General features: G+C 41.7%; 1 protein-coding gene across 2 annotated transcripts in view; it reads right to left on the bottom strand.

The window, feature by feature from the left end:
• TENM1 (teneurin transmembrane protein 1) overlaps positions 1–26,890 on the bottom strand; it is a 344,996-nt gene that overhangs the window by 83,744 nt on the left and 234,362 nt on the right. Inside the window, exons 12-15 of one of the 2 annotated variants that reach the window (XM_040614729.1) lie at positions 19,826–20,011; positions 18,683–18,706; positions 16,217–16,363; positions 4,481–4,697 (exon numbers count right to left, since the gene is read on the bottom strand). In XM_040614729.1, the coding sequence (XP_040470663.1) occupies positions 4,481–4,697; positions 16,217–16,363; positions 18,683–18,706; positions 19,826–20,011 (574 nt within the window). The remainder of the gene's footprint in view (positions 1–4,480; positions 4,698–16,216; positions 16,364–18,682; positions 18,707–19,825; positions 20,012–26,890) is intronic. The other variant, XM_040614730.1, reaches the window with a different exon arrangement.

The raw sequence follows: 26,890 nt of genomic DNA, 5'->3' as shown, positions 1-26,890 counted from the left end.
AGATTTTAAACATTCTAAGCCTGTGTTGCTACATTTGTCCTCATTATTTACTATTGTTTTATTACCTACTCTAAGTTAAAGAGTCTTCTACTCTCTGGCCTCTTCTTGAATTACCAACACCTACTAAATCTCTGACTGTTTGATCAGAATTAGTTTTAATTTTAACATTTACTGCAGGTATGAAAACATTTTTCAGTTACATTGAGCAGTATTCTCAGCGGCTTGGGGAGGTAACAAACAACGCCCCAGTTTGCGGCAGGTTCTCCGTCCTTCCCCAGCGCCCTGACAGCTCACAAAGCAGACCCCATGCCCACAGGCATGCTGGCACGCAAGCTCCCTGCAGCTCTGCTGCTTGCAGAAGACCTCAGTTATTCCCCTTCCTTGCCAGAGCTTTTAGAGCATGTTCCCTCTGGTGATGTCACTTCATACTCAACTGCCACTTCACGCTTCCTTGCTTCAACGTTCACCCTCTTTTTCCAGATGAGCTGCAGACCTTGCTACTGCTCACCGCTTTTCTTAATTTTACCAGAGAAACCTCTGAAGATCATTATGTCTCCTCAATGTGCTGCATGTCCCTCTTCTATTCTCAGCCTCCAAGGTTTATTCTACACGCCTGAGACGGCCTGCTTTTCTTTCTCACGGGGGTAACAACTCATACTACCTGTCCAAACAGTCATCTGTTTGCAAAGATTGCATGATTTTGGGCTAAGGCTGTCTGAGTTGTTTTAACTTGAAAGGAAGCACAAAAATGCCTTTTCTAATTTGGAGGAGCTGGGAAAGAACATGCCCCTGAGAAGCTGCCCGAGTGTTTTCAAATGCATTAAAAATGTTTCTAGTCCCTTGGTGAGCTGTACTAAATCTGCAACTCCAGAGGGAGCAGTTGGCTTTTTGAGAGAAAGCACAGAGATTCCTTCCCAGGACTTGCAGGTGGCCTAAAAGCAGTAGGATTTCTCTGTCAGTGCTTCATGGGTCAGTCCACGTGTAACTGAGGATCTCAGCTCTGCAGGTCTCAGCTCTCTGCCATCAGGCAGTTTGTTTGACATCTCTAATTTAAAATATAAATAGAAGTTTAAAATTCTAGATGCATTCTTTCACTATCTGTAGTGTTTCATTATTCCACCACCGTTCTGCCTTGCTCTACTGCTACTTATCTGCTATTTTTTTTCTTTCTTTTGTTTTGCATGTTAAGTTTCCAATATTCTCTGAGCACCTCAGGCTGAGACATTAGGCTCAGATGTGGAACTCTGTCAAGCAACTTGTGAATTTGCAAGTGTCACATTACCAGAAGATGTCATTTTACTGTACTACATTTCTGATTAAAATCTTCAATCAGAGAAATTAAGCTAAAGGCTAGTAAGGTACATTCATTTCTTCCTGCTGACAATGTTGCTGTAAGCAGCCTTTGAAGGGTAATTAATTCAGTACCATACACTGGACCCTTTTTGTAGGCAATTTGCAGCGAGTCAAATAGCTTGCCAGCAGCATGCATTAAAAATACTCGGCAAAGAAACAAGTTAAAACCTTCCTGAGAACAGAAGTTGATAAAAAACATTATAATCTGCTACACCCTGCTACATGCGGTAGGTCAGAACCATTGCTGATGTAAGCCAGTACATTTCCATTTATTCAGAATGTGTCTAATCTGCCTTTCAGCCTGTCACAGGTCAAGTTATGAGTCTGTAAACACCCCGTGCAAATGACACAGCTCTGACATAATAAAAAGCACAAACAGTTTGGAAAACATTTAGCTCCTTCACATTAATTTTAGGGTAGCATTCAGCCACGGCTCAATGCAACACCCTGACTGCATCAGGTAGAAGCCAAATGTTTCAAAATTAGATCTAAGAGAAAGTCTAAAGAAGCAAATGCAAAAGAATAGATGACCCAGCAGTTATCAGAACAACTTCAGATGATGTTGCAAATGCCAGGATATGGCAGAGACCAAACACTTTCAGTCTGAAAGACAGAGATAAACTTCACCGGTTTTTTTGACAGCTTTCCCAAATTTATTCAGCATCACTTTGGCTTTATCTACAGTGAGATTCATGCAAACATCACCCACGCTGGAGCTCCACTGACCTATGGTACCGTAAAATAAAACATGGGATAGATGTTTCTTCTTTAATCCTCCTAATGGTCTCAGAGACTTCTTGCAAAGAAGAAAAAAAAAAAAAAAAAAAAGCAGCCAGATAGGACTTTGCAAAATCTGAGCACCACTAGAAATGTATGCCAGTGCTCTGAAATAAATGAATGGCACTATTTCACCCGATCCTTCCAAAATTTCTTGTTGAACCACCAATGCTATAAAATAAGTGTCACTGCAGGCAGCCATGAGTTAAATATCATCTGCCTGGACACAACCTTTTCAGCAATAGCCTAAAGGGGATTAAAAACCCACAAGCATTCTTTGGTCTGTACCAGATAGGCAAGATCACAGATTTCTGATTTTTTTTTTTTTGTAGTAACAGTTGTCTTTTTATATTTTTTTCAGTAATCTTAATTCCTGGGAGAAGACCAGACACTAGATGACAGTCAGATTGACAATGTCAGAGGAAGATTTCTGAACAGAGGCAGCACAGCTAAGCTATTGCCTCCTGAGACTCTGCTTATCTCTCATCCTTGAGGAAAATTCTGGCAGTTTTTAATAATATTTGACTTATGGATGAGCAATTTTTCAACAGCCTGGAAGACTTGAGGATCAAGCAAAGTGTGGACTGATGAACTCCTCGGGGTGCCCAGTACACTGCAGATTACTGTTGACAAAACCCAGGAGACATGGCACAGCACAAGTCTCCAGGCACTGCCCTGATTCCAAAGATACAGCCAGCTTCGTCTGAATCCCAATGATCTTCTCACCGAACTTTAACTAATAATTTCTCTACAGTGGGAGGAAACGATATCTGGAGAGAGAACGACGCACCAATGCAAGTACAAGTTGCGTTCCTCAGTGGTGTAAAGTACCACACTGCAGCGAGGGTGGGCTGCTGCTCACACACGCACCTTCGCTGCTCCTTGCTCTTCAAAGGCACGGCAGATATCAGTGTAAAGAAACGAAATACTCAGAAAAGGCTTTTAAATCCAAGTTAAATCCCATCATTGATAGCTTTAAAAGATCAGTTCCTTATACCTATAAAAGCACGTTGATGGGATTACGTGCAATCCGGCTGCTAACATTTGCAGTGTCACAGAACGCAGTACAGGCGACTTAAGTGCTCACCTCCTCTCTGAAAACACCTCACTGCGAGACATTTTGATGAAGAAAATCTTTCAGCGGTGACTTTTGGTTTAAACTGCAGTAAGCTCCGCTGTATGGAGAGCCAGGCGAGGAACCCGCACCAGGCACGGCGGCACTGGCACCCCACCGCCGGCAGCTGGGTGCTTTCCACCCAGTTCATTTTCATGCCCTATTGTTCTACCTATTTATAACATCCTGTTACATAATTAATAGTGATTAAATGTTTAGGTATTTCAGATCAATAAAGACTCTGTTTACATATTTACTTTATTAAAAATTAAGAAGTTACGAAGAGAAAGTGCACTGAATGAGCGTGCAGCTATGGAGTGCAGTTGAGGTTGTAACCTACATGCTATGTTCTGTGAAAATAAAAAAAAATCTTATGCCCTTATTACTGGAACATGGTTTATCTAATGCATAGGCCTGGTTGACAGGGTAATAGTTAGGTGATGCGGATGATTTGTGGATCTCTTTGTCAGCAGGTAAGTTATAGCTTCCCAGGTGAACTACAGCATAAAAACTTATGTGCCCCTATATTTCAAATGTTCACGAAACCGTGTGTTACCAGGTTTTCTGAGCAAGTAAGTGCCCCTTTCCTACTGCACAGTCTTTTCCTGTTAAAGGGCAAGCCAATCTCACACACGGCGATCACTCTCGCGTTCGCATGACAGCTCACGAGTAACCGCAGTACAAAATGGTAAACTCCGTGCTGGTCTATCAACGTGTAGTAAACCCAAAATGTCTGTTAATTAGGCAGCTAGATTATATGTGACATGTGAAATTTATTACGTGGTAAATACCACTCAAATTCTACGGGGCAGAAAAGCGAGTGAATACAACGCATATGAACCCGACTTGTCTTTCTGCTTCCTGGCACTGGACATACCTACAGTGTAATGCTCTCAGCTTCCCCCACCGCCACTTATTTTACAAGTACGAGATAGCTTACTTTCCATAACAGCCAGTGTTTTGGTAATAAGAGTAGCAGAGTGTGCTGCTGTGATGTTTTTATGAACTAGGTGGGTAGGAACAAGAATCTGATAAAAAGGATCCTCAGCTGCTGGGACTTAAAACTTTTGCTATTCTTTTAAGCATTTTTTGATCACCAGTGAAGAATTCTCAGCTATCCAGGTATCACCGTTTTGTCCCCCCCCCCCTTCCCCCCCCCCCCCCCCCCCCCCCGGATAAATAATTTCCTTCAGTTCTCAATATTCAGAAAAGTCTTTCATCTAAAAGAAAACTCACCTGCTCTCAAATGAGACATCTCCTGGGATTACATGAGTGCTTTCCTTCCCGATGAGGAACCTGATTCGATCATAAAAGAGCCTTGGAGGATGCTGAGAGAAGGGCGGCTGGCTGTGCTGGATGAGGTCAAGGGGGTCAGGCGAACCCTGGCAGAGAGGGCTGGCATAGCAATTGCTTTGCTGACAACAGTCAGGGTCTACGCAGTCTGTCAAGCCATCTAAAATGGAGAGAATGGAAAGTTCAGGAAATGGAGTGAGTCTGGGAATAAAGCACCATGTTTACTACTGGAGAGCACAGGCAGTATTTAATCAATCGGAAGGCATGCTGATTATGACACATTCAAATTCAATAAAGCATTAATGTACATGCTTAGTCCAGGAGGGTTATTTCTCTCTAGTCATTAACACTGTTATCACCTCATAAAATCCCCACACGACAACGAGAAAACAGGACCTACAAACTAAGTGCATAGGGAAGAGCAGGACTGCCTTCACTGCAGAGCAGGCAGAAGAAAAAAATCACCGCACACTACTCATTAGTCCGATGGGTGCACGATCCACACTGTGCAGCTGGTATCTCTAATAGTCCTTTATTATCACTGCTGGCTGTTCACACCTGTGCGGGGTGTACACTTGCTCACCGGTCTGAAACAGCGAAGTCTGAAATGTTATCTAACTCTCACAAGCATCCTCACTACAGTAGTAAAAAAACGGTACTTGTTACATTACTTGTTTTATTAGTGCTTCAAGGATGTTTACTTTTCATTTATTGGTTGCAATACTTGAATGAGCCAAAAAGGACAGAATCGTGGCAATGCTCCTTTTGTAGCTGGTGATATACAAAGGCACTCTTGACACGGGCTCTGTTCTGGTGACCTGGCAGGTACAGTCTCCTCCATGGATGTTTGCACCAGGAAAGCACATTTGGAAAGTGAAAATAAACCCACCCCTCCATTTTCAAGTATGAAAAACAGGACAAACAGATTTTTATTTTTGAAAAATCAACATTCCTTCATGCAAAAACTTGCAAGAACATTTGTGGGTGAAATTAATTTACTTAAATTTCCAAAGCTTATGATGAAAAGTGAAGCACTGAAGTGCACCTAAACAAAATTTAAAATTGAGCTATTGGCATTTAATTGTTTCTATTAGCAGCTTAGATGACCAAATTGCCTAAATTACATACTCAGCCAGAAACAGATTTAATAAGGTATGGTAAAACTATCTTCTTAAACATCCATTTTATGACTTAGTAGTTGCTAACTTGCCTGGATTGACAAGCACACTAATGCATATAAAGCAAGATTAGGCACTGTATCCTTCAACAAAGACATCTCTTTGTATTTTTAACAAGGTCAGTCTGAATAAACGGGGAGTCATCATATCACTGTATGGATTTCCCTTGTGTTGATCGGAATGATCAACATACTCTCAGATATTTTCACTTCATGCTTTGGCTTTTCATGCTCTGTTCATACCAGCACTTTGGTGCCTGTAAAACCGCGCTTCCTCGGGGCAAACTGTGTTATCAAGGAAGCTGCTGCAGTTTTGTCATTGACTTTAATGGGCGCGAGACCAACCCTCAGTGAGCTCTGCTCTTTTCTCAATGGAGCACACTGCACTGTGTGAATGCTCAGTAAGTAACAGCATAAAACATTCACTTTGAAAAGAAAGCAAAAGCCCTTCTACAGAACAAACAAGTATAATGAAATGGGCTTTCCTGGAATCTGAAAATTCTTGCCTGACCTTGAGCAAGGTAATTGCTTGGCTAAGCAAAAAATATTAACAGATCTCTGCTACTGCATCTGGGAAATCGGAAAGAGCAAGCTAGTTCTTGTGTTAATGAGCCAAGGGCAACTCTAGGTAGCTAGCAACAATAATCTAAGACCCTTGGATCCAGCAAAGTTGGCTTAGCTACAGGTCAGTGCATGCTTTAAGTTGTTTCCATGTTCCCCCAGTCCCAGAGACAACAGGCATTTGCCAGTGATGGGAGAACAACTTCACAGAGCAGTGCCGAGTTTATGGACTTGAAGTGTAGCAGTCCCTTCACCTTCAGGCAAACCTAGAAAGCTACGGAGATCTGCTAGGAAATCAGTGAGCTGAAACAAGAAGGGGCTCCAGTCCAACCAAAACCACCTGGGAAGTGGACGGAGGAATTCATGATATGAACCAGAGGGTTTTTCATTGTGTTCTGATGAAAAAACAAACGAACTTTTTTTGGCTGGAACCTGAAGAGCAAGCTTGGAACTGCAAGGAAAAAAAAAATAATCTCCTCTTATTGCTTCCTCTTTTTTGTCCAAGGAATGAAACTATCTTCTTAATAAGCGAACTGACAAGCAGCAGATTTCTAGTAGATTCTTCAAGACTGCAAATGTTAAAGAACTCTACTAGACTTGAAAAGGTGATAAAGAAATCAAAATCTCTTGCTTTTGCTTTATACAGGTGAAAATCACTGCAGAGGGTGCAGGGGGCTTGTGGTCAGACATGGCCCCTCAGGGCTGCTCCCCGCCGGTGGAATGGTTATGGCAGTGACAAGTCTTGTTCAAGGAGTCAATGTACTTTCTGGAAGGCACTAATTTCTCCAGGCTGACTGCTGTCTACTTGGGAAACTTGACAAACATTGGTCTGGCAGAATAAGTACTAATCAGAAAAAAGGCACACTTATTTCAGAATAACGGCGTCCACAGGGAAGCTATTTTGGAGTAATTTATTCCACAGTAGCTATTCTGATTAATTTTTTCCTTGTCAACAAGCCATTAGATGTGGGAACTGAGCTGACCTGATTCTCCCATTTATGTAAGAAATAAAAGTGAAAAGTCACAGAAATATTTGGATATGAAGATTTGCTTAGAAAAGCAGTAACTATAAAAATAACAATTAAATACTCCGCTTTCTTTAATAGAGTCCTCATTCTCCTCTGCTTCAGTCAACAGCTTACATGCCTGGTAACACATACCGTGCATCCAAGCTGGATGCAAAAAGAAACCAAGTCAAGGGAAAGCGTTTTTCCATCTTCCAGTCAGCCTCAATTTTCACCTTTTCTTTGCAGTTTACTTGTCAGCGAGGTGACTCTCTTAGAAACTCCTCCAGGTTCTGCTAATGGAGTTATTTTAGTCTGAAGTACTTGCACCTGGCTTCATATGCCTCCCCAGGCTGTCAGGGCTCCAAAAAGCTGGGCTTCCCCTTAGCGTGGGCGTGAAGTCCCAGAAGGTTATCCCAATAACCCATGGCGAGAATGGTATTTGTCCTAATGGCACCACGGATGTATGAAGCGCTGGATGCGCCAGGAGCAGCTTACAGCCTCTGGAGCAAAGGCTACAAACTTGTCAGAGGAAGAAACTGTTAACCAAAATATGAATGTTAACTCAAAGTAGGAAAGTAGCAGTCTTCTAGGTAACAGGTTATCATTCACGGCTTCTCTCTCACGCTGGTTGGTTTTTTGGTTTTTTTTGGGTTTTTTTTTTGGGTTTTTTTTTTTTTTTTTTTTTTTTTTTTTTTTTTTGTTTTTCATTGAAATCGGTTGTCACCTAATGAATGAAAAAGAAGAAAGATGCTGAGCTCAGAGAAGATGCTCCATGGGCAGTGAGCCAGGAGGCGCAGCACCAGCTCTTCTATGGACCTTGAATGCCTCATATTTCAGGCCACTGGGTGTCTGCATTTAAGAATAACTGGATTTGTCTGAGTAATGTAACTTCTAACTTTTTTCCAAACAATCAAACAACATTTAGAAAAGAAATCAACTTGGGTAAAACTGAAAAATATTTTTCACACTTTGTGCTGAAGTAAAAGAATAAAACACCTGTTCTGGGGCAAATACAGAACTTCAAAGCCAAAATAAAATCTTTGTTCTGCTTTAGGCTCATTTAAGTCTAGTTTAACCTAGGCCATACAAATGAAAAATAAAAATCCCCAAATCTAAACCCCCAAAAGAAACTACTGTAATTCAGCATGATAGCTATTAAAATGAAGCAGGTAAAACAAACTGGTACAGAATCAAAAGTTACATATGGAGGCAGTTTGTGGTAATGCAAAACACATTAGTAAGTGCATGTGAGGATAACATTTTCAACAAGCCAATCCTATCTGAAATGAGATTTTTAATCCACCAGAATAACCCAGAAAAACAAAGAATCCTGTTTATAAACCATAACATCAAACTCATTCACCTGAAAACGCTACAAATACATTAGTCAACTCTCAACCAGTGGTCACAGTTTTTAGTTAAGCTGTCGTATCAGGAACCAACTATTAAAAAACTCACCGTGTTAAGAAAACAGCAGGGTTTCTTTCATAATCTCAGGAGACAACAGTCAGGAGAATGAACAAACTACTACAAACAGCAAAAACCGTAATTCATTCAGCAGGGGAGCCCATACACTGAAGTTTTTACTGTCAATTACCACAAAGTGCATCACAGCATAGGTACAGACTAAAATGTATTACGGAGGCGTAAATGATTTTGATTTGCTATTAGCATTTTTTTAAATTTATTTTCTATAAAAGGCAGACAGGCACCTTCATGGTGCACTACAGATTATGTAATAAAGTGATTCACATTTTGATGAATCTGAGGTTACGGTTTCACATCTTCAAGGTACTTCATTTTGTATGCAAGTGCTAATGATGAACTGGGATTTTTGTTTTTGTAAGTAAATTAGACAACTAAAATATTTTTAGTATTACTGCTAAAATAGAATTCACAAAGATGGACTTGAGGAAAAAAGCACTTCATAGCACTCTTAAATAATTTAAACAATCTCAAAGAAAAGGCAGCACATGCCAGAACAAGTTGCTGTGTTTTCAGTCACCTCATTCCTCTCTGCATCACCGTAGCTCGCAGAGTTAGGAAAAGATTTTCCCATTTCCTTGCTGGGGAAGGGATCCTTTCAGGAAGCTTTTTACAAGGAATGACAGTAATATTTCTTGCATCAGGAGTTTGTGTCAATGGAATCACACAATGTTTTCCATCAAACAAAATATATTTTTTTGCTTATACATTTACAGATAATTTCTGCTTATTTAATATGATGGAAAGAATGCCACAAGTGTGATGAAATCACATCCTCAGCTACGTTTCTGCTGCAGCCATGGAAGGCTCAGTCCGTGCTGGGCACAGCACATTCCCTGACGTACACATTATGCAGCAGCAACCTCTCCCCTCTGTGGATGACCACCTCCAGCAGCCAGCCAGGCTGGCAGTGGAGTCACGGCCCCACCTCGCCGTTAGTTACTTTCCAGCAATATATCTCTTGCCATGTTTGGGAGATGCTGTACAGTAACTGGATTTCGCGTGTGTGGTATTTGAGCTTTCCATACGCTGCATAATATATATATTAAATCCTCAATAAAAGGAAGTAGCAGCAGGAAAAGAAAAACGCATTTGGTCAGCTCTAAGCTAACAGCAAGAGTATGGAAGAAGTCACATCTTTTGGGCCTGATATGAACAGCCCTGTGCCATCTACTTTTCACATCTTGGCTTTTCTAGTCTTCTCAGCTACTCTTAAAACTACTTACAATACATGGTGGCAAATATGGGAACATCACAATAACTCATGTTGCTGAAAATGGATCAGTGTTCACAATTAGTACAAAGTGTCCAGCTAGCAGAACACCTGAGGACATTCCAGAGGCACTGGGTAAGGTCACTGGTGAGGAAAGCAAAGAACAAACCACTTCTAATTTTGGCAGTGGTGGCTTCCCCAGCTCACCAGTGCAGCACGCAATAACTTTCACAGTGGTTCCTTTTCTATTAAACCACTAGGATGCTTTATTAACTGGCTATGAAAACGACAGATTCAATCAGACTCTACCTCCCATGTTACTGGGTTAGCTATTTTAATCAACCATCCGCTATCATTAGGTTCTGGCAAGCAAAACACAAATAGTCAACAACAATACTTAAAATTGCTATTCTTCTGGTTTTAAATTCAGTAAAAGAGCAGGGTTCTCACCCCTTCAAGCTTTTGTCACACATGGAGAAGACACTACTAACGTTAACTACAATGGGTTTGAAATTTTATGGTTAATGCCAAACCCAGATATACTACAAGGAGTGGTGTACATGCTTCCATGGTGCCTGCACCCACAGGTACTCAGGAATGCTCACAAACACACATACTAACACAGGTACTTGCTCAGCCAAGAAAATCAAATCCAACTCTAAGCAATATACTAAGTATAAGTGATAAATGACCTTCATTTTCACTGCTGCAGAGCAACCCAGAGGTGCGTGTGTAAGCGCTCTCCCACTCCCGGTGCACTGATCCTGGTGAGCGCCAGCCAGCAACGGAGCTGTAAGAACTACGGCCAGAATGTTTTCATAGAAAGTGAAAAATAGGCTTAAAGTTTCCCCTTGCAGTAAGCAGATTTTGTTCTCTGAACTCCTTATGCAGTACAACCTACAAAACCTCAACACCATGACTCCCAGCACTTGAAGGATTTGAAATTGTCAGTGCACTTGCATGATCAACGGTTCAAAACTATTGTTGTTTGTGAAAATAATAATAATAAAATATCCACAGGAGCCTTCAACTTATCCGTGCTTGCTTTCTTTTACAGATTTCAAACAAGCATTAAACAATGCCTGTGCCAACTTGTTTCACCACAGGCTCAGTTAAGTCCAATTAGGGTTGCCAGGAATCTAAGCAAACTGAATCAAAGAGTAACTTCAGAAGGGACTGAGCAGCAGCACCCATCACGAGTCTCTGATGCTTATTTGTATGCATTTACCCAGACCGCTCCGCAGATTTCAGCTGGAACACAAGGCATGCAGCAGGCTCTGAGGTTGTTAACTAGAACTGTGTAAGGACACTGGAAACCCACCAGTGTGCCTGTGGGAAGGCTGCAGAGTGTCCTACCCAGTGAGTACCGGTGGTGTTTGGCCTTCCACGTGCAGGAGAATGCAAATAGATCAGGGTTTTTCAGAAACTCTAAGTATCCCCGGGGAGCCCTCGCTGCTCAGCAACAATGAAAGCCATTCCCATCAGTATTATTTATATTGTGTAATAATAGCATATTACTTATATATGGACTCAATATCTCTGTGATGGATAGGTTATTAAAATGCCAATGGATGGGTCAGAAATACATCAATATTTTAGCAGCGCTGGTTATCAGCCCAAGGCTATGCTGAGTCATATATTTTTTTTGTGCTTGGGAAAGCTTGGAGAAAGCTACAATAACTGTCTGAAGTGACTGAAGGGGTATTTAGAAGAGAATTCAAAGCTTGTAGTAAATAGTATTTTCCTTAAAAACAAACAGTCAGGATTGATTCACGAAAGAAAAAGAAAACGATGACAAGAGATCTGGGCAAACTGAAGAGAGATCCGCAACAAAGAAATGGGCGTGAGTGACAGGCTGCAACTTCCAGCTTAAGATGAAGACCTGACATAGATGTCAGGATAGCGGGTAACCTGCAGCTTGGCAGGGTGGGGGGTGACCTGCGAGCTGGTGCCCAGTGCCTGCACATCCCAGGCTCTGCCTCCCTGTGCCCGGGATGCAGGCACTCGCCCTGGCAGAGCTTTCAGGCAGTCTCCTGGAGCTACTGAAGCTTCCAAATGAGTCTAAAGTAATGGCAGGACAAGAGAAAATGACCTGCTCAGATGAGCTGAATGGTCATTTTATAAACTGAAAATGAAATCACATCAGTCATGACAATGAAAGGAGAATGAGAAATGGGGAATAATGTGATGCGGAAGCAAGCCACGGTGAGGGAAAGGCCCTGCTGCAAAGGACACCTGCTTGACTTCTTGGCATTATTTAACGGACATCACACGGCTAACAGACTGCAGATGCACTCCGCAAGAGCAAGTGCAAACCATGCCGTCATGCATCTGTTATAATGCTAAGACCTTTTCAATGATATTTGTAGTGATATTTGAACAGGTAAACATGCCCTTAAGTCTGCAAGCAGGAAAAAGCTAACAGAGAGTTATGAAATGGAATGGGCAAGGCAGTTATCGTACAGCCAGCGCACAAGTACAGCGTATACTAATGGAGCTTTAAAAGAAATAGTAGCCTTCCAGCTCAAGAAAGTATTTTTGCATTGTTTAACCTTGCTAAAGAGATAACTGTCCCGATGGGGAACTCGGTTGTCCTAGTTTTGGCTGGGATAGAGTTCATTTTCTTCCTAGTAGCTGGCATAGTGCTGTGGTTTGGAATTAGGATAAGAATAATGTTGATAACGCACCGATGGTTTTAGTCATGGCTAGGTAATGCTTACACCAAGTCACGGAGTTTGCAGTTTCTCAGGCCCTGCCAGCGAGAAAGGTGGGGGCAGAAGAAGCCGGGAGGGGACACAGCCAGGACAGCTGACCAAAGGGATATTCCATAACACAGAATGCCACGCTCAGTATATAAACTGGGGGGGGGGCATCGCTCAGCAGGTGCTAAGCTATATTGTGCACCACTTGTTTGGCTTTTTCCCCTGAGTTTATCTTTCTCTCTCGTCTTGTTAACTCCCTTTTCATGACAATTATTATTACTATATTTTACTTTATTTCAATTATTCAATTTTTTTTCTCAACCCACAAGTTTGACCATTTCCCGATTCCCCTCCCCATCCCACCAAGTGGCGGGGAGGGGGTGAGCGGCCGCATGGTGTTTAGCTGCTGCTGGGATCAGACCACCGCATTGGTGCTTCAGCTCCTGCAGAACCGGGGCACCTGTGGAAACGCACGTGGCTCACCTTCACACTAACACGTCCCCAAAAAATCTGAGACTTCCTCCCTCCCAAAGCTTTTGTGCTGTTACTACAGACCAAACAATAACATTAACACTTCCTCATGCCAAGTAAATTTGCCAAATTTACATTTTTTTGTAATTACATTACTCATGCCAAAAAAATAATAAAAAAACCCCAACATTATTTGATCCCTACAGCTGGAACTGATAAAATACTTCATTTTCTAACATGCTTTTTCTACCATGTATTTGAATGTATTTTTATATAGTAATAATATCAGTTTTTCAGTCTGTTAAAGTACCATATAATAAATCAACTGGAAACCACACAAAATTATCACTCTGCCTAACTCTTGAAGTTAGTTTGCTTGACATAATAATTGTCCAGCCTTACTACAGCTTTGTTCTTTGGTTATGACTTCCTCCTAATGAACTTGAAGCACAAAACACTTCCTAAGGACTGAAATACAAATGTTTGATTTAAACCCAACTGGAATGAATAAGACCTTTGCTAGGGCCTGGAGCTCGGTCCCCTGGGCTCTGTGTCACTGACTGAAGGTGATCGCATCCTAATGGCTTAGGAAGTCACTACCTGCCGGGTGAGTTTCTGTAACTCCGCTGAGTACATGCTCTTAACTCACCGCAACTGCAGGCGAAAACATTAATAGTTCCACCTTTATGAACCTAATCCAGTTACTTAGCTTGATGGATGGTAACTCATTATGCCACGGTAATATTCTCATCCTCTAAGGCACAACCTCGCAGCACATGGGACTGAACAGGTAGCGTCATGTCTTCTTCCTAATTTCTATTTTTCCTGTTGTGTATGTCTACGAACCCTGAAACACTAGGAATCAGCTTCTGATTTCACATTAATGTAACATTGGTATGACTCCACGACTTTAGGGGAATTTTTCTAATTTATGCTTATGCCAGATCAGGTCCTATGAACTTAATGTATAAAGAGAAGTGGTTTTAATATGTAGCCATAATTTTCTTTTCTTATATAAAATTGATTGTGAAGGAAACATAATTACACTTAGCCCATCTGTAGTCGTCAGATTAATTAAATATTTCTCTCTGCACTTATCTCTAATTGTAATGTCAACAGAGCTGTCCTAGTCCATGTTATGTTGCCATTAAAAAGGAAAAAAGAAAATTACTTTTAAAACCTGCAGTGAAATGATGTTAAGTGTCTGCCTTAAACTGACAAATTCAAGGAGATTTAGAGTTAAAACTGCCAGCTCTTTCAATAACTCACTGTTACTGCAGAATATAAAGCACCTAAAATCACAATACAGGGCAGTTTACACAGAGCCAGTTCACAGAGTGTATCAGAAAATGCTTTACATACATTACAGGCTAAACAGGGGGTTTGTGGACAGATTTAAGAGTGCAGGCGAGTGAGTCAGTGGCTCGGACAGCAGGGGAGAGCGCCAGACAGATGGGAGAGCACACGGGGGGCAGCGATGCCAGCTGTGGGACCCTGTGTGAGAGGGATACACACCAGTGCAGAAGAGCAGAGAGAGTGTGCAGAGAGGTGGTTGTTAGACGTCTTGGAAAGAAGGTGGAAAAGGAAGGACGAGAGAGGAATAAGGTGATTTTGAAAGGGGTTCAGAATTGAGGAAGCCTTTGCCAAAGGACAGCATGGTCTTAGAGCCCACAGGATACAAAATCAGAAGGTCTCAAAATATATCTGTAAATGAGGAATCATCACTGAGTCAGAATGTTTCTATTGAGGTCCCACCATGACCTCAGTTCTTGGCCCCAAATCAAGCTTAATTTATCAATGACCTAGAACAAAGCAGACAATCGGTATACTAAGGTTTGACACCACAGCGGGGTATGAGATCTCACCCAAGACACTGAAATGGCCTGTAAGTGCGACACAGTAAGATAATAGATATTTCAATACAATTCAGTGTACAATCTAAGGAAAAAAAAAAGTATCTGTGCTTGGGGCAGGTGTATTCACAGTCTGAATGAGAAAGCTGTCAGCTCCGAGTGTGGGGGAAAGCACACTGTGCGAGATGGTAGTAAGTAAAGGAAAGGACAGCAACAGTCCTTCTTGACTACCCAGTAAATGAGTATTCCTAAAATAGACAGGGAAAATAATTAACTCCCAGAAAAATCAGAGAGCAATGTTGTGGCTTTTCTGCCAGCGGTAAGTTTGAAATAGAGCCTGGATGGTTTTCTTGAAAAAAACGCGCTAGTTCGTGTATTAGGATGAACTGCTGGAAAGGAGGCAGAGATTAATTTACAAAAGAACTGTTTTTTTCCCAGCAAACCCCAAACCTAGACAGTTTTAGAAGGAATCAAGACTACAGAGGTCTGAGGTTGGGAGCACCTAGTGCCAAAGGACCTGGTTCAACTGGTGGAAAAAAGTGAATGATTATTTTAGTACAGGATTATTTTAGAAGGATTATTTTAGCAGTTTGTGATACTTTCAACAACTACTTCTACATACTTTCTCCACCAGCTTACTCAACAATTGTTCAAATGCAGGTCCAGACAACTGCAAGAACTGCGCTTTGTCTCAGTGGAAACATTGAGAAAGAGATTAATGTTAAAAAAGTGTCTCTAAAAGCATGCTTTACACTTGCAAATATATTCATTTAATGTTAAGATAAGACACAACTCTGGATACATTTTGACAGGCACAGAGTTTTTTTAATTTGGGTATCTATCAGCTGTCTTTTCTGAAATAGATGACAGTTACGAGGTAGAGCGGAAAGGCGATAGAAGAAATTACTTGCCACACCTTCCTTTTTTTTTGTTTTTCTTTGGGTTTGTACTTTTTTTTTAATGAAAAAATTCAAGTACTGGAATGATAGGCATGGCACATACATAATTTCTGCCTTGAATAACATCTAGCACAAGGGTCTGTTCCCTCACTGCACTGCTTCAGATGAAGTCAGTGGAACAACTGTCTCGAGCAAACAGACAAACATTGACAATCTGCGATAAAAAGAAAAAACATACACCAAAACTATAGACTCAAATGGCAATCAGGTATGTAACAAATAAACACAGAGACATGAATTATGTATCGTACCTCCATCATTGTCCAGGTTATCTCCACACACCATTTCCATGACAATGTTACACCCTGAGCCACTCCAGCCCACTTGACAAACACAGTGCCATCCATTCTGATCGAGAGTGCACCTCCCATTTCCGTAACACAGACCTGGGCAGCCATCTAGAAAAGAAAATGTAAAAAAGAAGCCTTCATGGAGGAGTTTTCTTCTCTTCTTTTACAGTTGTAATTATTCTTTAACATTCTTTCATGTAGCATTATACTTGCTGTCTTTAAATGGTCACAGGTCCCTTGCAAGTCATTTATATTTTTGCCCAAATATCAAAAAATCCCCAGCCTGGTCCCTTCCTTTGCTTGCCCAAAAGTCATTTCTCAATGAGGAACGAGGATTTTTTCGTGTGTAACATTTTGTGTGCAGGAAAAAAGTGAGTAAACTTACAAGAAGATATTTAACAGTTTGCTGTGTCCAGCTCTTTCTCTACTTATTGAATAAGTTGTAGATCACAAAGGAAGGTATAGACATAATCAATGTTTATATCAAAGACAGACATGGAAAACGTTTAAATGACAAACTGGCATTTATGGACATAATCCTACAGATTGCAGGGACCTTTTTATTCTGTTCATAAATACTCAGCTGACTGAGAAAAAGCGAATTTGATTTAAGTTGGAGTCCAACTCTTTCTACAGAAGGCAAACGAGGGAGCATTCCCTTCCAATGTCCAGTTCCACTTCCTTCCCATTACAGCCAATTCAAATATGACAAACACTTGCCCTTGAGTGGCTCTGATTCGAGATCTAAACTGAAACAATGACTGTAGCATCCTTTGGATTACATACTTGTAAGCTCTGAATCAATAGTAATTAGGACGTTCTCAGCTAGGTCTCTGGCCTATACAAGTGAGAGGAATTGTCTCTTGGATGGGTACACTCGTGTCCATCTGCTTGCCTAGTTTAGTGCCAGCTCAGACATTTGTCAAATCCTCGCCATGTCACACATGGAGCCAAAGGACAATGGATAAAGCTCAGCAATAAGCTTAACAGCACAAGTGGCATCCCTTCTAAGAGGGCTCCTTTCTTTTTGCCAGCAGGGACGCAGAGGAGCTGGGAGCTGTTCTGTACTTGGTAGTGAGCATCAACGCTTCCGTGTTAAGAGACAAGGTTTTTTTGAGGGAGAAAGAAGAGGCCTCAGTCTGCGTATGTGTTTGGTGGCCCCAAGATGCTCCAAATGGACTTTGGAGGAGCTGACCAGAGAGTCAGAGAATCTGTATGACTGCTCTGTCAGGTTGTGACTTAAAGCCCGGCATGCAGCACGTTTCCTGGGGACTTCACACTAGACTCATCATCCCTCTCCTTCTCACCCTCGGCGCAGCTTATCAAAACATCTGCAAACAGGGGCACTGGCGGATCTGACCCTCTTGCTCGGCAGAGCTGGAGACAGGCAGCACCGTTTTCACACACCGGAATTCTGGAAGTTGCTGCTCTAAAGTAGCATGAGGTTGGCAACCACCAGATACAATATAAAAGCCAATTATTTGCCTCTTTCAGCGGCTGGGGAAAAGGGCAGAGTGAGAGCACTGTTCTGGGTAACGGGGGTGTTTTTCCACATCAAGTCACTGTGCTGCTGAGTTCATTCATTTCTTGTATATGATCATATTTTGCTGCTGTCTGCGGTTGTCCTCTAAGACTAGAATTGTAATGAATGTCTACATGATTTCATTATCATCTAATTCTGAAGAAATAACAAATACAAAGTAAACACCCAGGTCTTTCTGGAATACTGGTTAGAGTTTGATATTTCAGCTAGCAGCACTTTTGCAAGGAGCAATGCGCATCACTGCTCTGCACGGCACGGTGAGGACAGAGGGACTGCTGTCAAACGCGGGGAAGGAACTTGCGCTGACATGAATAAGCAGGACCTGCGGCCAGGCACGCAAATGAAATGAGCGGCACCATACACAACACAACATAAAATGTAACTCTTGTATCAAATGATTTGAGGAGAACCATATCACATCTAGCATAGACAGCTTTTAAGAAAGTGTGCTTCTCTATCAAAAGAAACTTGCTTCAAGCACAAATGTTAAAAAAAATAATAAAAATATTTTTTTGTTCTTACGGAAGACAGAATCAACACAGATTTTTTTGAGCAAGTCCTCAGCTCTGTCCTTACAGCCAGAGCAAAAAACTGATTTGCCTAACATAGCACATCACATGGCCGCAGAAAACATGCTTACATTGCTATGACTCTCCAAATGAGTTGAGCACATTATTTGTTAAAAACTGCACTTTCTTCTGTAAACCTCTCTCTGTATGTTTATATGAATCTCCACATATCTATATCTCCATAAACAAATGTTTTCTCTGTTCTGGCAACTTAGCAGCACAGAGCTTAGACCAAACAGTTACACAAACCGTCCCATTCCCAATACTTTTGTATCTTTTCAAAATTTTTTCACAGTGCTGATATGAAAAACTTACCTTGAACAGCATCTAAGTAGTGAGCTTAAAAAAGAAAAGAACAAAACTGAGATGGATTGAACTTCTGTACCCAAATGAAAATACAGCCACCGTTTGCTCGTGGCTTGCCACCTGTTGGCTAGATATAAAGTGTCTCTCTCTTACTGCAGTCACATCTATTCCTGCTACTGCGAGCAAAACACTGTGCGTGTGATTGCTCTCCATTTGATGACAAGCATGCAGAGGACAGCTTGGGTCATGCCTGGCAGTGCCCACCATTTGAAGAACAGCTCTATTTATCTTCATTATTTTGGTCCTTTTCTGGATTTGCTTTATGTTTAGAAAATCAGGCCATTCCCCCTTCACAAACCTAATTCTTGATTTAGCAAATTTGATTTACTGAATTCTAACGTCAATGAAAGAATTATCTTAAAATGATTAAGATAAAGCAGTCTACGTTTTTTCACGAAGCAATTATGAGAGCTTATGCTGCTTGCCTTTAAAAATTATATACCCTGCTATTACAAACAATTAAAATGTTTATGAATAATCTTGCTCTGGGACATTTTAGGGAGAAACACTATTAGACTTTAAAAAAAGCTGTGGTATTTCATTAAAAATATAACTATTGCATTTGTATAGTAGAGTAATGACTTCTAAAAAGATCTGAAAGCTTTACCTTGTTGGGAATATTGTTAGAAGCCAGCTATAGAAACCGCACCTCTAGTAATAAGTAAAATATGTAAATCCTCAGACATGAAGGTAAGAGATTTAAAGCAAGAATTACTTGAGCTGAATAATAGCTTCATCCCCTCACACCTTGTATTTCTTAAACATTTTTTTTTCTTCCTGACCCAAAGTTCACACATGAACGCAACCCAAAGGTATGTTAGGACTGCGATAGCTTTCTTTTGTGTGTTTTTGTGCTTTTTTAAAAAATTAATTCAGCAATGTTATTTCCTATGAAGAGAAAGCTGCTCTGAGCTGCTATTCTGCGGGACAAGCAGAGTGCACCATCCGTGCAGAGGCACCTTTTTACACTTGCCCTGACTCCGGGTCTCTTCTTCCAAAACGACCTCAGTCAGACTGATGCCTACGGCAGATCTTTGTATAACTGGTTAAGACCTGACGTGTTTTACTTCTCAAGGTACAAACCCCACTTACCGATGGTGCAGTGGTCCCCTTCCCATCCAGGGCTGCACTCACACTTCCCGTCCTTGCACTGGCCGTGTTCAGCACAGTGAGAGTGGCAGGTACGTTCTTCACAGGTTGGTCCCACCCAGCCCTCTTCACACTGGCATATCCCTCTGGAACAGACACCGTGGCTCCCGCAGTCCAGGGTACATAGCTCTGCATGGAATTACAGAAAAACGTAACAAACAGCAGTTCCAGACTTCAAGCAGACTTTGCACTGATACCAAACGTAATCACTTTATATTAATATCACTCATCAGCTGGATCGAATACGAGATTTCATCCCCCGGTACAGACCTCAGCCAGTGTGGCTGCCTCCTTCTTTAGCAGTTACTTGCAAGACCATTTATTTGGTTGGGGTGGGGACTGCAAATGGTGGCTTTGCATATGGTAGGGCAATGGGTCTAAAACAGACAAGCAATGACATGCAGAAGTCTTTATCTTTTGACCGATTTCAGCTGAGGCTTTTAATAATAGCATGCCATGTCCGTTCCCAGGTCCCACCAGTGCGGTTCTGAAATCTATCATAAAATATTGCAAGGGAGCTGAATTAAAGGCTAAAGTGGCACATTAAATACACATAAGAAAACAGCCTTTGAGATATTCAGGTGTTTGTAGTGATGGCAAAACTGCCTTCACTTACATTAAGAACAGCCACCAGAAAGGTAACAGTGGGAAAGAAGAAGAGCAAGCACCCCACTCTGATGACCGTATACAGCATCACCTGGCTTACAGGCCATGCAGATCTGCCTAGCGCAAAAATGGCTTTCAAGAATTAAAACTTGTTTTCCTTCCTCCTGATTTTCATGAGCCAACTGCTAAGAAACCAGAAAAGCTGTTTCAGGAAGACAGCAGTACCTCTTTCATTGCACTCAGAAGAATTTCTCTACCTGGGCATTGTAGAACACCACTTGCCGTCAAGTGGAATGAAAGTCCTGAATTGTTGCAATACATCACAATATGCCAATTGCAATTCTACTTCCACTTAGACTAAAAGTTGTTCTGTGAAAAGAATGGCTTTGTTATAAAAAGGTTCCATGTAGTTTGAATTTATTTAGAATAATTAGTGTCAAGAGACAGAATTTGCTTGTTATTCTGCAATTAACCTGCCACAGAAATGTTTCCTCCTCCTTCCTCTCAGAAAGCAGCTGATAGCACTACAAGCGTGAGCCAAATAATCATGTCTGCTCTGATTCCAAATGTCAGTGTTACATATTTAGTTGTGGCAAGATTCTTCCCTTGACAGATTTTAAACAATGATAATTTATATCTTGGAACGCTTGTATATAAACATTCTTAAAAGCATTTGTAGTGACAAATGCTGTCACCGTATATACCAAGCAAAGTTTTTAAAGTTTAAATTGAAATCTTATAAATTCCAGACATTTTAATGCAGAGAGAAAAGCAATACAGAAAGGGAACTGCACGGTGCCACTGCAGACGTGCCGGGCTCTGTCTTGAGTTAAATCGGTGAGTGACAAACTGGAAGAGCATGGTCCAACACAGAATCACCTTCAGAAGCAGAAGGCAGGGTAAGGAACCTAAGATAAAATCAAGTAGTTGGGAAGTACTGTCCTGAGGAATTAAAAGAAATAATATATAAAAAAAAAATCATAAATTGTACTATTTCGACAAGGACTTGTGTTGTGCTGGAGTACAAGACACACACAGTTATGTGTTGATATTCCTGCAGAAGAGTACACAGAACACAGAGAGAGACTACTCGGCTATATTCAAAGGAAAACCCGTGCTGAGCCTGGGGCGTTATCCCTTGGAAGGACTTGATTGCTGCCTGCTGATCACATATCTGTCTAATGCTTCATGCCTTGGACTGCCTGCCTGCGTGTACCAGGAAGGATTTCTTCCCCCTTGCTGCATAATTCAGCTCGGCTTTGTTGTTTTGTTACTTGTTTTCTTCTTGGAAACCTGAGACCGCTCAGAGGACTACAGGGGGGACTCGCTCCGTTATTTCACTGGCACTGAAGTCATCCAAATACATGCTTCCGTGACTAGGAAATAAACTGATCCCACCAGACCTGGGATCACAAAGAATCACCCCCAGGCCAGACCGGCAGAGGACCACTGGCATTATTTTAACCTGTCTTTATAGCCTGGGGCATGGGCTAAATCCTGAGAATTAAATCTAACAAATTACCTGCTGCTTTCAAGGATTTAGGTTGCTAGAGGGATGGCTTTGATCTCTCCTGATCTCCCTTTAGTTCATTATAATTATTGCTTTTGGTATTTTACTGTAAGTGGCAAAGATTGTTAAGAGGATTTTAAGAAATATTACGTAGTTTACACTATGCTGGGCTAAGTGCAGTAGATGGGTTTTTTTTGATTGAGTGTCCGCTACATAGTTTTTTGCAGTTGTGGGACCGGCTTAGTTCGACCGATGCCAAAACTCCAGAGAATATCATAGGCATCAACATACAGAAGTGGCCATGTAGGCTGGAACGGCTGAAGTGGGGAAACAAGGCGGCACACCAACCTCCTGATCCTGTCAGCGGCTCCTACCACTTCTTTATCTGAAAATAAATCAAAGCACCATGTGGATAACCTTGAACACATCCCCACGCATGGCATGCACGCCTGCCCCACCTCTGCCTGCCCACCCAGCAGAGGCTAATCACGACAAACTCATCCTCCAAGCAAACTAAAGCAACAGCAGCACGGAGCCGAAGGCAATGTAGGCACATCCCTACCACCGGGAAATAGATCTTGCACATATTCCTATTTTACAACCCCCAAATTAAATGGAACTTAAAATGTTTGAAGTTTTCCATTGTTTTCGCTATGGCTCACACAAGAAATAAAAAGTTTAAATGTTCCTAAATTCAATCAGATTAATGAAGTGGAGATACAAGATTTCCTATCTCATCAAAAAATATCCTAGGCCAGTCACTATATAGTTTTCACTCACAAGACTCCTTTTTTTTAAATATTTTATTTTCCCACATAAGATCATACACAGCCAGATGAATTTTCCTTTATTTTTCACCTATGGGAATACAGTGGCTTCCTCTATCCCAGCCACACTGTCTTGGAAAGAAAACACACTGGCACAAATTCTGGCACCAAAACTGGCTCTGTGCCACAGCAAATGTTATGTTAGTTGTCCTGCACCCAGTTACTCAGTTTTCACACCTTGTTTCTGCCAACAAGTCAGGGCACAGTAGCCAGATACCAGTAACTGACTAAAAAATGTTACAAAAAAAGAGTGTGTCAAACCTGTTCCGGCAAAGGAATGCAGGAATGATCTTACCTAGCTCTTGCCTTTCCATCCAGTAATGCATTTCCCCCCCCCCCCCAAATATTTAGTCTAACTCTTCTTTGACAGTTAGTGTAACAGCATAACTAGAGGCTTGTGATGTAACATCCTCAAGTCGACTAAGCCAAATCAAAACCAATTCTGTAAGTACCAGCTGTAATGAAACCTGGTTTCTTAGTTTGGACCAGACACTTTCTGCAGTTACCTCTGCCGTTCTTCTGCTGCTCAGCCAGCTCACACTTCATGGTCACTGAGGCCAATTTTGAGACTTACATTTGTTTCGGTGATTTAATTTGAGGCTTCAGAAATGCTGTTTACGGCGATAATGCATTCTGCCACGAAAATCCAAGATTCTCCCCAGACTTCTCATGCAAAGCAAGGGAAACCAAGCCCAATGTCATCCTATTAATGCTGTGGTAGGGCCTGCAGCTTTAATCCACAGCTAATTCAAACAACGAAGATTAAAAAAAGCATTATCAGTGCAGGTTGTGCTGTTTTCAAATGTAAAACAATTTCTTAGCTCCTCCCGTCGATAAACAAGTCCAGAAATACCAGCATAGCAGGGAGCCACATTAGCATTTGTGTTTGTATCGAGGGAGTGGGTTTCCACAGCAGACTAGGCAACAGGAGATTCAAGCAAGGGGACAGTAACCAAATGCAACAGGAAACAAAACAAAACAAAACTTAGGCAGAGTTTCAAAACAAAGCCAGTGTGGTAAAAATTCAGGCAGCCCTGCAGTCAGACAGTAAGTCAGGCATCATGCAACTGTTCTGCTCAATGGGGCATCTTCCTGCTTCCATAGCAGTTGGTCCTACAGGACTCAGAAGCACCCCAAAAAGCAGTAGGTGCTCTGGAAGGAGCCAGCACAGCGGGGCAAGGGCGTTGACCTGTGGGTGCAGTGGCTCAGACAGCCAAGCATGTCTGCTCCGATGGAAACGGCTATTCTGCTCCCTCTCCTCTCCATCCATCTCCTGGCTCTGTGGTCCCTGCCCTGGAGCTTACTGTCTGAAACAGTACTGAGCTGACCCAGATCATGGAACTGGCAGATCGTTATTTGCTTTATTTTATACATACATATATGCTATATATATATATATATAATATACACCTGAAAGTTTGCTGAGCTAACCAGCCCACTGAGATATCAAAGCAGCAACATGGGCTGTGCAAGGGAGGAGAGGCTGTGCACAGCTTGGATGGGGACTGTCCAGCTGGGGAGCCACGAGCTGTGCCATCCTCTGACTGCAGAGGGCCAGAGCACGGGGGAGGTGACACGTACGGTAACAAGGGAGGCAGGTGACAAGAGGTACAGTTTGGCTTAGTCGACTTGAGGATGTTACATCACGAGCCTCTAGTTATGCTGTTACACTGATTGTCAACCGTTCCCACAACGTTCAGTTCAACACACACAATTCATGAAGGCCCTCGGCTGCCTTGGCATTTTGGTTTGTAGGCTCACATAAAAGCCACCTCTTCTTTGTCACTCCTCTTTGTCACTGTTTAGTGGGACATTGCCTGCCTGAGCTCCAGGCAGATCCTGTGCAGTGTGGCAGGCTGCGGGCTGGTCTGTGGCTAAGGGACCAGATCCTCAGCAGGCATGAATTGCAGGGGCTCCCCCTAAACCAAGAGTCACCCTAATTCACCGTAATTCATGGCCCTGTTTCAGTTTTCATACCTGTACATGTTGCAATCAAACCCAGGTTCTCTAAACGAAGGGCTGGGAAGTTAATTCCCTTATTGAAAACCAGCTCCGCGGCACAGGGTCGCTGCCAGCACGCACCGACCGGGTGTTGTGCGCTGGCCTCAGCCGACCCCCCAGTTCCTTACAGGTTCTCATGAAACGGCATCTTGATCAAATCTAAAAATCAGAGTCCTCAGCCTTAAATCAACTAATGAACAGGAGACTGAAACCAGTTCAACGCAGTATAGAATTTGTACTGACATGTCCTTAATTCCGAGTGCTCATTAATCTTCTCGGAAGAAGGCAAAGGCGAGCTGTGAAGCGTTATTTGTACATATTCTTGAGAAGGAGACAAATAGGTTGATCATTGCTGAACTAATCTAAAAAGCATTAAAAATTCACTCCACATTCTTCTTTTTAATTACCTAAGTCAACAATAAGTTCTTTCAAATCTGTTTTATAATAAGTTTCTACTTGTATGATATGAAAAGGGAAATTAAAGCTAAATATTTTATAATTTGTAATGATAAAGGAAGATTTTAATGTTAATTTGACACGTTTCAGAAATAACTCTTAGAAGATCAAGCTAAGAATACAAAACTGTATGCAAACAAAAGTGGTCAAATACTATGAAAACACTTTCATTTTACTTTTCTTCACATTCAGCAGTGGGTCCTGTTCCACAGACAGTCTAAACCTTAAGTCTCATATTAATAATTCTGCTATCCATTTTTTAATAAGTGGTTTCCCATAAAGATTAGAAATTAATCTATCCTGACTTTCACCCAATAAGCTTAACTGCTAGAGGCAGCAAAAAATCACCTATCTAGGCCTAATAAAGGAAGTTTTTTCAATTTAAATATACATTGCATTTAATAAGCTTGCATGATAATTTCAACAATGTTCCTGAGCTTTTTAAATTACCTTCCTGCTGTGTCCTGGAGACAGCTCTGTTCTAACTTTCATTTTCAGCAACTGATTTTATTAATATAATTTTTTACACTGCAAAAAAAGTTCAAAAATTTAGTTTTAGGAGTTTCAAAAACACTTGAGCTTTTTTTTTTTTTTTTCCCCCCAGTAAAACCTCACAGAAAGTCGTCCCCACTAGAGAAGGTTACCTGAGAGAGCGCTATAGAGGCTTAATGTAGATGTCAAGTTTTACCTATCTGTACTAGAAGAGATGCTATTTTTGTGGTACAGCTTACATTACTCTCCCCATTTAAATATACTCCTTTGGCAATCTGGATGTTATAACTGCAGCTAATCTAGGCTTCTCCAACAGTGTTACCGTGTGTCCGTAAGGTGTGCGATGTTTTACATCCTTGGCCAGCCACACCTTTGCCAATAAACCCTCGAGGAAGGGCCAGTTTTGTAAGGGGACAGTGCAGAAGCACCGCATGGGCTGTGCCAGTAATCAGTGGCACCTGCTCTCCAAGGCCAAGCTGGAATTGAAAGGGACGTGGAAGTGTTTGCAAAACAATTCTGAAGTCTTCAGCTGTCAGCTGCCAGGGTTTGTGAATGTGTTTCCTTTGGCAAACAGGAATCAGGTTCCTGGGTGGAAGAGGCAGCAAAGGTGCCTCAACAAAACTGCTACACCTCCTGCCCACCCTTCGCACCACTCAGGTACACTTGATGGGAAAATGCCATAGAACTTTCTGTAAAAGTTGGTGCAATCAAAAAGAAATCAATAGGATAGATCATTAACAAATGACTGACAACTATTTGGCAATTAAAAACAAACAAAAAACATCCACCTCTACTGCTCTACTATCTACTATCAGAATACTAAAATAACACACAGTTCTGACATGTATCTACCTGCATAGCCCAGTTTACTTATTTTAATGCAGATATATAGAAAACGGAGTTGCAAAGGACTCCACATGATCATCTGCTCTTCCTTGTTTCACATTCAATCATACCTGGCATCCCTTAAAGGCTCCCAGCAACAGAGAACCTACAACAGGACCAGGTAATCCATACTACCACCAGACTATCATCACAGACAAATATTCTCTCAGTCTAAGTTTCTCTTACTGCGATACTTCTTGTCCTTCTCTCCATGCATCACACGCTTATACC

This window comes from Falco naumanni, chromosome 14, assembly GCF_017639655.2.
Source record: "Falco naumanni isolate bFalNau1 chromosome 14, bFalNau1.pat, whole genome shotgun sequence".
Classification (NCBI taxonomy): Eukaryota; Metazoa; Chordata; class Aves; order Falconiformes; family Falconidae; genus Falco; species Falco naumanni.
The sequence above is the reverse complement of the archived record's forward strand: the minus strand, read 5'-3'. Positions and strand labels throughout refer to the sequence as shown.